Source organism: Sebastes fasciatus, chromosome 14, assembly GCF_043250625.1.
Source record: "Sebastes fasciatus isolate fSebFas1 chromosome 14, fSebFas1.pri, whole genome shotgun sequence".
NCBI lineage: Eukaryota > Metazoa > Chordata > Actinopteri > Perciformes > Sebastidae > Sebastes > Sebastes fasciatus.
Window position 1 is genome coordinate 6,522,190 of NC_133808.1, and position 16,156 is coordinate 6,538,345.

At 39.1% G+C, this 16,156-nt stretch overlaps 1 protein-coding gene and 1 long non-coding RNA gene across 7 annotated transcripts in view; one reads left to right on the forward strand and one right to left on the reverse strand.

Annotated features, from left to right (window-relative positions):
- Positions 1-16,156, forward strand: part of LOC141782235 (uncharacterized) — a 493,504-nt gene that overhangs the window by 21,893 nt on the left and 455,455 nt on the right. The window lies entirely within an intron of this gene.
- On the reverse strand, positions 1,588-13,459 carry ifngr2 (interferon gamma receptor 2). Of its 6 annotated transcripts, none has more exons than XR_012597080.1 (8): positions 10,021-10,213; positions 7,825-7,939; positions 6,796-6,965; positions 6,135-6,280; positions 4,780-4,921; positions 3,850-3,992; positions 2,581-3,271; positions 1,588-2,117 (listed from the first exon to the last, which is right to left on the reverse strand). XR_012597080.1 is itself a non-coding variant. In XM_074658346.1 (8 exons), the coding sequence occupies exons 2-8, from the start codon at positions 10,064-10,066 to the stop codon at positions 3,173-3,175; spliced, it is 861 nt and encodes a 286-aa protein (XP_074514447.1). In that variant the 5' UTR covers positions 10,067-10,157; positions 13,300-13,459; the 3' UTR covers positions 1,588-3,172. The 6 variants fall into 6 exon arrangements, 2 of the variants coding, with proteins under 2 accessions (XP_074514447.1, XP_074514448.1); XR_012597077.1 differs by having other exon boundaries at positions 1,588-2,126; XR_012597079.1 differs by having other exon boundaries at positions 2,567-3,271.

A 16,156-nucleotide genomic window follows, 5' to 3' on the forward strand; every position in this document is an offset into this window, starting at 1 on the left:
CAGCGAGCCCCTGCAGGGGTTGTCTGCCAGACACTTGGCCAGACACGCTCACATTACCCTGCGATGGCTGGAGCTCTCTCTAGAGTGGTCTCATAGACACGCCTGCGGGGATCGCTGGCTAGAGAGCCGGCCAGTAACGCTTGTGATTTAGGTGAACTAACCATTTATACATTTCCATAAAGGACACAACTAGATGACTGAGTGACCCAGCCAGCTGGCCTGCAATGAAATGACACATCCTTGTTTATAAGCTCAAATCACAAAGCTTTCAGTCTTTACAGTAGTAAACATTTATTGTGAGTCAGTGTCAGACTCTAGGCGTCGTGGACCAAACTCTGCACCATCCAACAAACTGATACACATGATTGAACTCGTCACCTCAGAAAGTGGAGGATCATTACATTATGTTCAAAGAAGTACAAAACACTCTTGGCACTGTTGAGATGGGTAGAGAAAAACCATGGCAACGGGCAATAATGGCAGAGCCAGACAAAAGCAAGATCATGATTGAAAAACAGTCCAACAGGTGCCAGAATAGGTTTCGGTATGATTCCAGAATAAAGATGAACCCTGAAGATGTAGTGTTCTGCTTTTTCTGATTTTAAGAAATATAATAATCACAATGTGCCAATGACTTTGGTTCTAAAAAAAAGTGCCTTTTTTTGTCTTAACTGATTTAAATGGGACATCTCATGAAAAGAATATCATTTCAGTGCTTGTGCACATCCATTTGGGTATCTGGAGTGCCTACCAACACACAAACTATGAAATAATAGTACCCAATCAGTTTTTTGTAAGCTCATTAAAATATACCGCCCACAGCAGAGAGAATTACCTTTGTAAAGGTGCACCATATTTTTCTCTCTAGCCAATCAGAGCAGAGCTTTTTCAGGAGGAGATCTTAAAGAGACAGGAGCTAAAATGAAGCATTTCAGACAGAGGGTGAATACAGGTACATTCAGACAGACAGGATGATGATGTGTTTTATGAACATTAGAGCATGTAGACATGTTCTAGTAGAAACCCAAAATACAAGTATGAACCTGAAAATGAAAACGATGCGTCCCCTTTAAGACTGACTGAAGATCAGTCCCCCGTAGTGAGCTCAAATGATGAGACACAGATGAAAGACCGGGACTGCAGTGGAAAAGTAAAAAAAAAAAAAAATTTTAAGTCTTTTCCTAACCACTTTTCCTTGACCTCGATGGAAGACGTCATGAGGTCAAGGAAAGATGTGAAGGGGAGTTCATAAGGATTTAGGAAAAGACAGCCGTGATGCTCAGAGAATCCGACAGCATTTATACACTAGAGGCTCTGTAATTGTGATGGCGGTGGATGACACATGGGTCTGCCAGGGTGATGAAACTACAATGTTCTGTAGATGGCGTACAAAAAGCTTCGCCCCGTGCGTTCTTCATCCACGGTGTGAAGGAGATTCCTCAGCTCCTTCCTTCCTTCCTGCTACTCTCACACTTTACCCTTTACACTGCTCCAGTAGACCGCACACACCAAAACTAACTCTTCACTCGTGTGCATTATTAATTAAATAGATCAATATTTCACCCTTCAGTCTGTCTACTTACTATATTTTGCTTTTTTTTTTTTACTGTTTAACTATTTATTACAGGCCTATCTTGCTTTTTTTTTACCAGATGCCTCTTGTTACTGCACTTATCCCCTTTGCTGCAAATGTCCCCACCGTGGGATTAATAAGGATTATTTTATCTTTAACGTGGACAACCCGGTGAAAAATTTAGAGGATTCAAACAGCTCTTATCATGGCTGCTGCTGCTGAGATACTTCTGGGTCATTTCACTCTATGAGGAACCTTCCTAAGAGAAAAAAAAAGACTATTTGACCAGGTGTTTTGGAGTTGTGAAACAAGCTCGAGTTGGATTGTATCTGTGTGTGTGTGAGTTGTTTTTTGACAAAATAAAACAAAACTTAGTTAATGCTATGATAATCTGGTTCTTTTAATGCCTATTAAGATAAAATTTTGTGATTGTTATTAAAAAGTGCATAGAAATGGAAGTGATACGCTTTATAATAAGATCAAATACCACATCAAAACATTATAACTGTACACTATTTCATTCATTCATTCATCCATCCATTATCTGCAACCTCTTATCCCATTCAGGGTCGCGGAGGGTGGGGGGGGCTGGAGCCGATCCCAGCTGACATTGGGCGAAGGCGGGGTACACCTTGGACAGGTCTCCAGACTATCACAGGGCTGACACATAGAGACAGACAACCATTCACGCTCACATTCACACCTATGGGACATTTAGAGTCAACAATGAACCTAACTTGCATGTGTTTGGACTGTGGGAGAAACCGGAGAACCCGGAGAAAACCCACACTAACACGGGGGAGAAACTCCACACAGAAGGACCCCAAGCGGCATTCTTGCTGTGAGGCGACAGTGCTAACCACTGCACCACCATTTCGTTTTCGTTTTCAGAAATCAGCAGCTCAAAAGGAAGGAGCTGTGGTGATCTTCCCTAAAACTAGTGTCAAGGAGACGTACACGTGGCACTGATCCTGTCACTGCTGTGGGTTTAACTGTTTCTAATGAGCTGATTTATGTCGACTGTGGCTCTCCATTGGTCGACAGGGCAAAGTGCACTTTTTCTTTAGTGGCGTAGGCACAAACAAGTTCTTCTCCTAGAATTTAGAAGTATTTTACATATGGAGGCTCATAAAAAGGTGCAGAAATGCTACCAAGCACAGTCCCTATCTAGGTGTTTTTGCACACTTTCATGTAAATTTAGAAAATCTCTCTTAACTTGGGACCTCAGTGTTAATGTTACATTTTGCTTGTAATTTCCTTGAACTCTTGCAGCCATATTAAACCGAATGAGAGTGGGGATAACAACACGGTGTGGAGCCCTATTAACTCAAGTGGTTTCCCTCATGGAGTGACAACTGAATCTAGGTCAAATTAAGAGTTCCTCTTCCCAGGCAACTTGAAATCAAAACGTTACTTTTCCTGAGTCCACATTCATCTCAGCAGAAAGTCTGGCTTCAGGGAGGAGCAGACCGGGTATAAATGTGGGGACAGACTTTGTCTCCAAACAGTTCAATTCCTCAGGTCTGATCCCAAGAACAGCGTAATAAGAAGGCCACAAAGAGGAGGTGTAGTGCAGAAGCAGGTGGAGGGCGGCTGCTTTCAGTCTCTGCACTCTGGGGAAATGCAAGTAATGACATCCAAGTGCTCCTCAGTGGTGGAGATGGGACGGTGATGCGCAGGAAGTGGTTCGAGGAAGAACTAGAGGAGAGAAGACAAAAAAAAAACAGTCAACTTTATTTGAATAAAACAGTCACCTTGAATGTTGCACACCGTTAATAACTACATGTGAATTGTTGTGAATACGTCATCTGCACTTTAAGTTGTCAGCAGACCATTGGTCGATTTCCTGCGTTTGCATTGACCTTAGCAACAAGAAAGTTCTCCGACACCATTATTTAACTTCCTTTTTAATGTTTTTATTAAAGTCAGCAATAGTGACCGCAAGTTAAGAGACAAAACCTGAAATGAAACTGAAAACAACAGCTCCATCTGAAACTTTTATTCTGCACAACCAACCTAGTCTAACTGTTTCCTTCTGCATAACTCCAGTAAATCACTGTGAAGAAAACCACTATTTATTTATCGCCCTTCTTCAGCTTCATTGATACAATCCGCTAATGAAACACTGACCGCCTGGATATTCCAGATCAAAATTCAATGAAATATTCCTGTCTAAAAAATAGATCCCATTGACCTAACGTACAGTCTGATATATACAGTGTATACACGGTGTGACCTTGTGGTTGTGTGGTGAACGTGTCAGTGTTGGTGCTCACGTCTTCTGGGATGTGGTATGGAGGTTGCAGCAACTCTTTGATTTTCCCACGTTGGAAGATGAGGAAGTATGCTACCACAGGAATCAGACAGAGCAGGATGATGACCACAGCTACTATTATCTCTGTTTGTTTGTAGTCTTTTTCTGGGAAATGGACGAAACACACACACACACACTCTCCATTACAACTCTTATTATGTTCTGACTTCAGAGGATTAATGCGCTTTAAAACATATAAAGCTAGAAACCTTTAAAATAGATTACACAAAGAATAAGATTCTACACTTGGTTTGGATTTTTAAAGGGCTGTACTGCTGGTTGTTCATGTCGTAACTAGAGGTGTGGAAATTTCTTGATTCTAAGGTGCACTGGATGTGGACGACTCTGCATCGATGCAGTGTGGTAATAATGCACATCCTAGCAACATCTGCAAGAATTGTTACAACTCTTACTTCCTGGTGCGTTCAAGGACGCTCTGATATTCAAGACTTAAAAGTCGACTGCCACAACCTACTATATATGCAAGAAATGACCAAGTCAAGTCGAATCATTATTATGCTAACGTTTGATGTCCTGAAATCAGAGCATTTACTTTAATGCTTTTTTGCAGCCAACTCTCAAATGTTGGATGAGATTGCTTCGTTAAATACGGCATCGTGGCAGACTTTGTTAAATGGTCCCTGCTTGCAGCTGCATCTCCATGCAACAAAGTAATGAATGTTTACTGATGGGTTAACTGAAACTGCACTAGAACTGAAACCATTGGCTGTCAGGAGGACAGGGAATCACAGTAGAAACTTATTGTATATTTTGGAAATCTGTCGAGGTCAAAACAAGCAACACAGCCAATTTGATTGTTTAATGTCTCAACACAATTTTTGGGCTGAAAAAACGTTCATAGCAGCAGCAGCAACTACAAACATGGTCTTACTTGACTCAAGGATGACCGCACACTGGCTACAGGTGGGCAGTCCGACGGGGTCTTCGTAGTAAAGATACTGCACCTCTGTACAGTACCGCTGTCCCTCCTGCAGCCCAGGGATGGTCACCGTGGCGACACTATCTTCATACTGCTGTTGAAGAGACATTAACACATATTACAGACACAAGGCCAATATTTAACACAGTTTCCCCTATATTCATTAATAATGAGCGTTGCTGATAAAATTTCACGTAATCATTATTAGTATCCTCTGGTGAAACACCTCTCCACGCACACACGCAGTGGAGTAGAGAGGTGAAGTGAAGATAACGTTGTCTGTATCGGTTACGATTACCGGTTACTCAGTAGTGAACGACACGCTAACATGCTGACGGATTCAGTGATTTTGTGTTTTTAGCTGAGCTAGACCAGAGAGTACAGAGGCGATAACGTTTTTCGCTGCGGAGCTCCGTCACTTCACAAGAAACGGAAAACCTCTGTGGTCTGGAGGAGCTGCAGCAGTTATTTCTGCACAAACGTCCACTGTACATTCACTAGATATTCTCAGAGCTAAACTAACTCTTCTGCAGTGTGTAGTGAGCGCGCACGCTCGTCTAGAGGTGGAGCGAGACAGCGAGAATGCGCGGTGTGTGTCTGAGTGAAGGCAGGCAGAGAAGCAGTGTCTGCGGCCACATGCGAGCGCGCACATGCGAGCGCGCGCATATAGGATCCCGACCCGGTACATTTATACACTTAAAAAGTTACAAACAGTCCCTTTAAAAAGGCATAAGACTTCCAAAAAACTTTAAAAAAAAGAACACAACTTCCTGTTGTCTCTAACTTTCTCTCTCTCTCTGTGATCGCTCATTTTTCAATATAACCGATCAGTCAATACAGTTGTTGACATTAATTTGTCATTTTTAGTTTGTCAGACCACTTCACAATTATAAAGTAGTGATTTGTCAGCACAGGAATGCCTGGTAAACAGGTAGCATCATGAGCCACTATCAAAACACTAATTATCATTTGGTTGTCTGTCAACGGGAATAAAAATCTATTTGAATCCGAACTACACTGTGATTTGGTTGCATTATTAAAACACAGTATACATAGAGTAGAGAGCAGGAGGGGACTGGACGGAGGTTTAACCAGCTGAGACTCAGCAGACTCTGTCCTTCCCTCTGCTGCTCACGGTAGCTGTCGTCAACAGTTTTGTTGTTTGCTGACCAAAATGACAGGAAGAAGACGACACTTAGCCTTTTGTTTAGTGTGCAGGGAGCTCTTAGCTTAGTGTGGACATCAGCATGCATACAACAGGAAGCAACAGCATGTGTACCTTGCTAAGCTGACAAGGTTTTTCTCACCTTCAGGGGCTCTCCTTCCTTGCCATAGTAAACCCTGAATCTTGCTTTGTATGCATGTTCATGAGCAAAACTCTGGTTCCTACTCAGTTGTACAGTCAGGATGCCACGCCCTGCAGTCAGACTGAAGTCAGGAGTACAGGAGTCACCTGGAAGAGCAGAACAACATTGAATGTTGACAAAATCAGGACAGATCCACCCCCACACACTTCACACCATGTGGTTCACGCCATGGTTAAGTTGGTTAACACCTACATTCACACTACATAACAGAAAGGCACACCACAACTCGCATTTCACCTCGACTTGAAATTGTAGAGGTCTGCACTTAGTATGCACAAACTATGGAAAACCACACTAAACAGACAGCAGACGTTATCTGGTGTCATTTCCTGTCTGAGTATTAGCCCAGTTGGACCACTCATAACCGTGTAATACGCTTGATTTTTAACAACTGTGGCAATATGAGAGTCTTATGTGTGTTTTCTGCTTCGAGCTACATTTAGGATATTATCAAAGACCAGCATCAAACATTGCATACATTCAGAGCTTCTCACACAAAGAATGCACCAACTAAACCGCTACCAGTGAGAGCACACCGTTATGAGACCGTTATGCACTGCACACTGCCCTGCTGACATGGCAGGTTGTGGTTTCTTCTTACCGTGTCTGCTACAGGCTCTGACTGGTGTCGAGCGCAGCCCACGTCTCTCTGCTCGCACACGCAGCAGAATGCAGCCTTGCTCGTGTTTGGATTTGGTGGAAATGACATCACAGGAATTTGAAGATATGCAGACGCAGGCTGGTACATTCGTCCACACACCGCTGTCAAAGCTGAGGACAAGTGCACACAAGAACACATTTCATCCATTAAAATGGAAATGCAGTATGTTTGACTCTAAGTGAAAATGAAAATTGAAGGGGAGGTTGTATAGAGGCTGGGTGTGTTCTGTTTGAGACCATGCTGCCATCCCAGGAAGTTTGTTCACAATGATTCTGATCATTTGTTTTTTAGACAACATACGGTTTATATTCTTTGAGTTATTTCTACATGTTCTCTATCCTAATTTTAATGTGTGTATCCAACTCCTTAATAGATCGCGGTATTGTTCTGGAGCTGTGTGATATAAGCCACTTAACCTGTGAGCTAAAGTCAAACCCAGTAAGTAATGCAATCTGTTCATTTTAGAAGAAAGCGGTTGTATATTTTGTTAATTGGTATAGACTTGTGTTTGTTATAATTAGGATCCGGGTGGAGAATGTGAAAGTATTTCATCCCTTAAGAAGTTGATGTATTAATAATGTAAGATAACGTATGTACTGCTTGTTTATTATTTCTAATTGTGGAAATGGCATGGCAATATATTGATTTCATTTGTTTTTTTGTACAGAAAAATCATCAACATCGTTATCCATTATCCTCACTGAATAAAAAAATGGTTGAATGGCTCTTGGATCCTGGTGTTTAAATGTGCACACCAGCTAGAAGTTCTATGGTCCAGTCAACTGATACTCCCAATAATAATCTAATATAAGCGTAGATTATAAAGTCTACAGAAGGGAAAGATAATGCAATAATTGCCTGACGTATATATATCCAGACAAGACAGGAAATTAAGAAGCGTTCAGATTTCTTCTCATGCAGGTCGTAGATTCACACACTGCAACGAGCTCCAGAAGCATCAGACCTCACCTGCTGTACTGAACCGTGTAGGTGACATCTCCCTCCTCAGTGGCAGGATTCCATGTCAGCAGCCACTTATCAACATGGATGTCCTGTGGCGGTGCTGGTGGCGCCTCAGACAGTCCTGGGACGGATGGGAATGGACATGGACAGAGCAGCGAATAAGCTTTTTCTCTTTTCAACAATCATCACCACTAATGCCATTTGGTGGTTAGAGGATGCGTCTTACTTTTTAGGTTTGACCATCATTTCCAATCCACTTTATCATCTTTTAACACTAAAGCTATACAAATATATCATTTTTAACTCCTTAATGAGCTTTTATTGTGTGAGTTTGAACTTTTTTGCCCTCATGAGACGCAACAAAAAAGCGTTTTGTTTAACTAAATTACACATAAAAATATATGTGTGTGATTTGTCAAACTACAAATAAAAAGATGATGCCTTTAGGAGCACAAGAAGCTGCCAGTTAGGAGCGACATTTCTAATATTATACCTTTACTTTGGTGTAGTTTGGAGCATTGTGAGACATGACTCCAATTAGTTTTAATAAGTGAATGTTTTATTAATTCAAAGCATTAACCTCAGATGTAGTTAGGCCTACACAGACCACCGTTGGTTAACTTAGTGACCAGTCACAGTAGAGGGTCGTCGGTGTTGATAAAGATATAAGTTAGCTAGCAGGCATAGCGTTAATAACTAGTAAAGTTTTACTAAAGAATTCACATTGAATATAATATAAATAATATAATATGAATATAAATGAATATACTTAAAGTACCAAACATAAAAGTACACATTATGCAGAATAATGTATATTATTGGATTATACTTATTGATGCATTAATGTGTTCATCACTTAATGTTACAGCTGGTTATGGTGGAGCTCATTATACTGCTGGGTAGTTTAATCTATAATAATACATAATTTATTATGATATACTACTGGGTAGTTTAATCTATAATAATACATAATTTATTATGATATACTACTGGGTAGTTTAATCTATAATAATACATAATTTATTATGATATACTACTGGGTAGTTTAATCTATAATAATACTTCATTTATTATTATATATTACTGGGTAGTTTAATCTATAATAATACATCATTTATTATTATATATTACTGGGTAGTTTAATCTATAATAATACATCATTTATTATTATATACTGCTGGGTAGTTTAATCTATAATAATACATTATTTATTATTATATACTACTGGGTAGTTTAATCTATAATAATACATCATCATTTATTATTATATACTTCTGGGTAGTTTAATCTATAATAATACATCATCATTTATTATTATATACTGCTGGGTAGTTTAATCTATAATAATACATCATCATTTATTATTATATACTACTGGGTAGTTTAATCTATAATAATATATCATTTATTATTATATACTTCTGGGTAGTTTAATCTATAATAATACATCATTTATTATTATATACTACTGGGTAGTTTAATCTATAATAATACATCATTTATTAGTTGATTATATTTTGTATTAATAATCTGAATCTGTAAAGTAACTAAAGTTATTAAATCAATGTAGTGGAGTAAAAAGTACAATATTTCCCTCTGGAGTATTTCCCTACAATAACTCCCTCTGGAGTATCAGAACATGGAAATACTCAAGTAAAGTACAAGTACCTCAAAATTATACTTAAGTACAGTACTTGAGTAAATGTACTTAGTTACTTTCCACCACTGAGTACATGTTATACTGTTGTGTTTTTCTAAGCATTCTTTACTGCTCCTGTTGGAATAAAATAATTGTTGATTATTTAACTGCAAAGTAGTAATGTGTTTTTGATACCTTCATTTTTTTTGCATTAAATCCTACCAGGATGTTTGCTGAAATTGGTCTACGTGACGGTCAACTCACCTTCTACCGACATCATGACATGAAGTCTGGCTTCGTAGTTTAATAACAGCCCGTCCCATAGTAGAGGACGGCTTTATTTGGGTCTATATCTATAGATTTATATATTCATATATATTCTCTTAATACATCCCTGGTCTATCTAATGGTAGGGGCCTATAGAGGTTAAATTAGGACATTCATTTACACACATGCGCACACAGACACACGCACACACACAGAGAAAGGATATTGCTTCACACAAGAGCTACAGAAAACCCCCGACTCTTAACTGTTAACGATTGCTCACTAATAATAATTACCTTGGACGACGAGGACGACTAGAAAGCAGAGGACATTGAAGAGCATGGTGACGTCATTTCATCTCCCACAGTGCGACGAGTCCCCCAACACACGGGTCTTCATAAAAGGCCAACATCTGTCTGGAGAACAACTGGACCTGGAGCACACACACACACACAAAGAGATACTTCCTCAATCTGGGATTGACGGGAGATGACGGTAACTGTGTGGTTTCTGGCACCAGCTGACTTCCTGAAACGCCCCTTAAAGGAAACACCACCATACATACATCTATGAAATAATAATAATAATAATAATAACCACAATAATAAAAACAATACTACTAGTACTACTAATAATAGTCGTAATAATAATAATAATATTAATGATAATAATAATAATAAAAACAATACTACTAGTACTAATAATAATAGTCGTAATAATGATAATAATAATAATAACCACAATAATAACACAATACTACTACTACCACTAATAATAACCACAATAATAACACAATACTACTACTACCACTAATAATAACCACAATAATAACACAATACTACTACTACCACTAATAATAACCACAATAATAACACAATACTACTACTACCACTAATAATAACCACAATAATAAAAACAATACTACTACTACTAACTATAATAGTCGTAATAATAATAATAATAATAATAATAATATAAAATATTGTTGTTGTCTGCTGTCATTTGATTGATTCTAGAGACTGTGGCTATGAACTGATGAACATGGCCAGCAACAAGTAGACTGTGATATTTAAACCATGTTCAACTAGTATTAAGAGGCCTAATGTGTGCCAACAAAACATCCCCCACACCACTGTCATTACAGCAGCAGCAGCAGTAACTGTTGAGACAAGGCAGGATGGCTCCATGGATTAATGTTGTTTACACCAAACTCTGACATCTAGATCACATTCGTGGTGTTTGGTCTGAACAACTACTAAACTTCTTGACCATGTCTGCATGACATTATTAATTGAGTTTCTTCCACATGATTGGCTGATAAGATATTTGCGTTCACAGGTACAGGTACCTAATTTAGTGACCATCTAAGTGTAAGTGATTAGAACACTGGTGTGTGGTGTACGACTATACAGTCAGTGTGACAATTCCCCTCAAAACACAAAACTTATTTCTGTTATCAGGTATAATATAGTATATCATGTGTAGCTCCCACCATTTAAATTGGATGATCTTCATCACATAAGGCTGACCTCCTGTGGTCAGTAGGTGGGGCTATGACTATGAGTCTTAAGGCCTGGACTCTTATCCAGCATGTGAAATTTGGGGCAGATTGGACAATGTAAAGTCAAGTTACAACAGCTTCCTGTGTCATTGCGAAACATGTAATTTGCCTGCCTCCCTATTGCAACAGCGTTTCACGAAAACACAAAAGCTTCACAATTTGGCATCGTGAATGTCTTGAGATTTTGCTGACCAAATTTAAGGTGGATAGGTTGAATCCTCTAGTAGGAGTTTCGAAAAAATCCCTGTAAAAGTGCCTAAAATGGCGTATTGTCACATGTCCTATGACATCATCGAGAAAATTACCAAAACCATCATCCTCATTCAAATATCTCCTGTAGAAAGAGTGACATTGTTTCCAGTCTACACTAGGAGAACCATGACGAGTCTTCATCATGATGTGGAGGATCATGGGGACTGCGTTCTAATCAGCCCTGAAGACAGTTAGCCCAGATCAGCCTTGTACAACTGCCTGCTGTAGGAAGGTGTTTATGGGGTTAGTTGTGTAGCTGCAGCCATTACATCTTCTGTGTGTTTTCAGTATGTTCATTTAAGTGTCACATTTACTCTCACGCAGAGGAGGACAGTTAATGAGATAACCTACATGGTGAGCTAGCCTTCATATTACCCAACCAGTGAAAATGAACATAAGTTGCTGAAACAAAATAGTTTTTGGTAAAATCAGATCTTTTGTCCTTTGATGGGATACCAGTAGATCAGGTCATGACAATGAAATCATTGGTCTGATCAGATTAATCACATTATCTCTGTCATGGGAAAGTATATTGATTTTCTTAATATTTTTATGATAATAATGTATTTTAAGAAAGTAAAACATGTAAAATAAAAGGTCCCAAACCCGTCATCAAGGTAACATGTTATGTCACAATTAAGTGCTGTCCCATTCCTATTTATAACATTTTGAGCCCTTGCAGCCTGTCGCACTGAAGCACTGACCAGTTAAAGCTGAAGTAGGCGAGATTGGAGCAAATATGATTAAAAAAAGTTATTTTTATAAAACGGTCGCTATATTGTGACAGTATACATGAAACAGGTAACCTGAAAAAAATCTTGTGCCTCTGTGTCCTCCGGTGCTCCTACCGGCATCTGCAAGATTTCACATACTGGTGGAAAACAAGCAGTCAGAGCTGATCTGAGGTCCGCTGTCCAGCTGCCGTCTATGAGAGCCGGCTGTCAATCACTCGCGAACTCCGACCAAACGGTCAAACTAGGCAGCGCTGATCAAAGATGAATCAATATTATATTACGTTAATGCCTATTTCTCTCATCGAATGTTTTCAGAAACATCTCGTAGTGCACGGTTTAACTGTAAAATGAGAGAGTTTGTGACGCCGCCGCCATTGTGAAATCTGGTGAAGGAACGCCAAGTACCGGAGCACAGCCAATAGGAACGCTCTCTCAATGAAATGATCTGTGATTGGTCAAAGTCTCCCGTCACAGGCTAGATTATTTAAAGCCTGAAAACAGAGTCATGAGGAGGTGCAGGAGTCTAGTTTTCTCTCAGAACACTTGAATTACAATATGCTGAAAGGTTATTATGGGATTTTTGCCCAATGATGCCAAAATATACTGCCTACTGCCACTTTAAATTGGTAAGGGTTCAGGGTTTAGGCCTTAGGGGGGACTTAAATTCTATTGATTTTTATGGCTTTAATGGCCTCAAACATTTACTGATAATCCTTATTTCACTTCAATCCACTTATTTCAGGATTATTGGCTATCACTACGAACAGGCATGTTATTTATCCTGGATCCTGGAGTGGAAAGAAACTAATCTACTAAAAAAAGAAAACATGACAGGAAATAGAAAAAAAAGTGTAGACCACAGTTTGACAGCAGAGGGCGACATTTATCATTAGTAGAATCTACTGAGGCAGTTCAGCTCAGAGGACTTGTGTTTCCTGAGAGCTGTTTACAGTCCAACATTTCTCTCCTCCTCGCCTACAAAGCCCTAAACGACCAGGCACCATCATATCTTAAAGATCATATCTTACCTCTTCTGTGGAACCAGCTCCCAATTTCAGTCCGGTAGGCAGACACCCTCTTTGATATCTGTGTGGCTTATTAGTTACATACAACAATTAGCCTACTAGGAGTCACAATTCCTTATTAAATCTAGAATACCAAACCAGAAACAACATGTTATTTAAACGCAGCATAACATAAAATACAAAGTTATTGTATTTATACACACCGTCAAGATCTGTCGTTTCCTGTTACACTCTGCTACAGCTACGAACACGTGATTGTGGTTGTGTGTGAAGTGATTTGACGGCAGAGTGGATTGAAACTTCTCCTCCAAAACACTGGATGGTCACAGAGGAAAACCTGAAATTTAAATGTGAAACCACCAGACTGATGTCGACTTTGACTCTTGCCAATCGCTCAGATTCTGTCCGTTCACTGTCCCATAATGCATGTGGATCATCATCTCACTTGTTAATGTGATTTCCCTCCAGTGGACAACCACCCAGGAAGACAGATAGAACCTGTCCACCCAGTTTTCATTTTATATTTATGTCCCTCATTAAGCATGGCATCCATTCTTGTGCTTTCCATTTCACTTTCATTATGACCTACATTAAAGGGCACCAGTACGGTACAGTGCAGTGAGTCATCATGCCTGCAGTTGGCAGGGAAATCTGCTGCTCATTCTTTCAACTGTAAAACGCAGGTGACAAGTGAGTGAACACGATCTTTCCTCTATATGTGAGGCGACATGGCTCATTGCATCCTCATAACTGAATGTTCTATACCTGCCAAGACTGGTAATGGGACCACGTAAAAACAACACAAAAATATTTTTTATTAAAAAGTCAGTTCACCCAAATCACAAAAGACTTATTTTTGTACTCACCCCTTGCTAACCATGCAAATACAGTAGTTTTGGCTTTACTGGTCCTGGTTTTGAGATTCTCTGAGATTCTCTGAGATTCTCTGAGATTTCTGCCTCCACCGCAATACAACATAATAATATAAATATAAAACACACATAAAACATGTTGACGAGTACAGGTGTAAATAAATGAATGATGGTTAAATTCTGTTTAGCTGCTTCAGTTTCAGGGTGTTGGTATTGTGTGTGCTGTTACTCTCACTCTCACTCTCACTGGGACACTTGAATAGAACAGAGCCATAGTTAGTGTTACTAGTATAACACCTGTGCTTTTCCTACCACGATGAGTCAAAATGTCTGCTGTGAGAAAGGCCTATGGAGGTGAGTGGAATTTAGTTAGTGGTGCTCACATCAGTAAATCATTTGAAAAGCTAAGCAGTGATGTGTCTTTTTACATTTCTAAAATGTTATTTGTTATTTGTTCTCTGGTAGAAAGTCAAAGTTTTCACTAACTTTGTAACACCAAACATCCGCTTTACCAGTAAATTGTATATTTCATATTTTAAATACTCACTGTTCTTTAACATGTTAATATAATCACTACCAATATAGATATAAGCATCTCTGTTTATACTATCTTATCCACCGACCTCATGTATCTAAAGCAACCAGTTACATTAGTCATTCCATATTTATTTCAGCTCCCTAAGCACTCTGCACCATTGCACTATTGTCTTACTGTTTACACATTTCATTCTGTGTGTGTGTGTGTGTGTGTGTGTGCTTATATGCATTTTGTATACAAGCATATATAATATAATAATAATTATATGATTCAAATTTTTTTTTTTTATAAAACTAGTGCATGAGACAGGTAATCTGAAAAAAATCATGTCCCTCTTTGTCCTCAGGTGCTCCATGATAGCATCTGCAAGATTTCCCAGACGGGAGGAAAACAAACAGTCAGAGCTGATTTAAAGACATGTTATGTAGTTTCAAAGCAATAGAAATATAACTTGTGCGTTTGAAGTGCTTTTTTTAAACAAAAGGAAGTTACACATTCATGTTGTTGGATGTTACTGGTGGTTCTTTTTCTTTATTTATTTTGTAGAAAAACCATTTGGAAACAATAAGAAGACCCACATTTTGCAAACTGCGATTGATGCTCAGAAACTAGTGATTGCACTCAATAAAGACAAACACAGAAAGATTTCATGATTTACATTTATTACGTCATTAGGAAAATGAAAAGGGGAACGAAATCGAGGGGAAGTGTGATCATTTTCTCTAAGACTTGAGCAAAGAAGAAGCATGCTGGAAAGTCAAGCAATAAATCTGGAACTTAACACTTTGACCTCAAGAAAGAGGAACAACTCAAAAGACAAAGAATCACTATGAATAATTCTGTCTCTCCAAGACACCTGTGTTTAGAGTTTCACCAACTGTACTGAAGAAACATTGTAAACTCAAGCAAACCAACACCTGCAGGTTCAAAAAGGGGGAAAAATTATAATTATTATTATGATTATTACTATAAAATAGATGAAAGATGTTTCGGTCTACCGCATGACTGAGCCAGCACTGACCCTGAAAGACAAAAACGGATAATATTTGAGGGAGGAATGAAGGGAGTTTCGGGGAGGAGGCTCTTCTCAATGCTGCCTGTGTGTGTTTGTGTGTGTGTCTCAGCTTGTTAGGACTTGTGGGAATTGTGGCTGATGACGCTACACAATGTTTTCCTCACTGACTCAGTTCCTATCACTGATTTTCTTGTGAAATTCTTTGTTTGCTGTCCATCTCATACCAATGTGTCAGCCACAGTGCAATTTAAATCACACATATTTCATTCCATGCTAAATCAAACCCTAATGGAGGATTCTGACAACAATGTCCACTAGTCTGTCATTTACACTCAACAAATACCAAGGTACCAGCTAGCTACCTGTCTGAAACTGACCTGAGGTAGCCATACATCATTTATCTAGAACAAGACCCACCCCTCACCCACCCGCCCA

What these genes read in the sequence shown, in the direction of transcription:
- ifngr2 (XM_074658346.1), bottom strand. Translation starts at nt 10,066, where the DNA reads ATGCTCTTCAATGTCCTCTGCTTTCTAGTCGTCCTCGTCGTCCAAG. An exon ending in TGCGGTCATCCTTGAGTCAA is followed by an intron (nt 3,993 to 4,779) that starts GTAAGACCATGT and finishes TCCATTTCCCAG; the next exon opens with AAAAAGACTACAAACAAACA. An exon ending in CATACCACATCCCAGAAGAC is followed by an intron (nt 3,272 to 3,849) that starts GTGAGCACCAAC and finishes TCTCTCCTCTAG; the next exon opens with TTCTTCCTCGAACCACTTCC.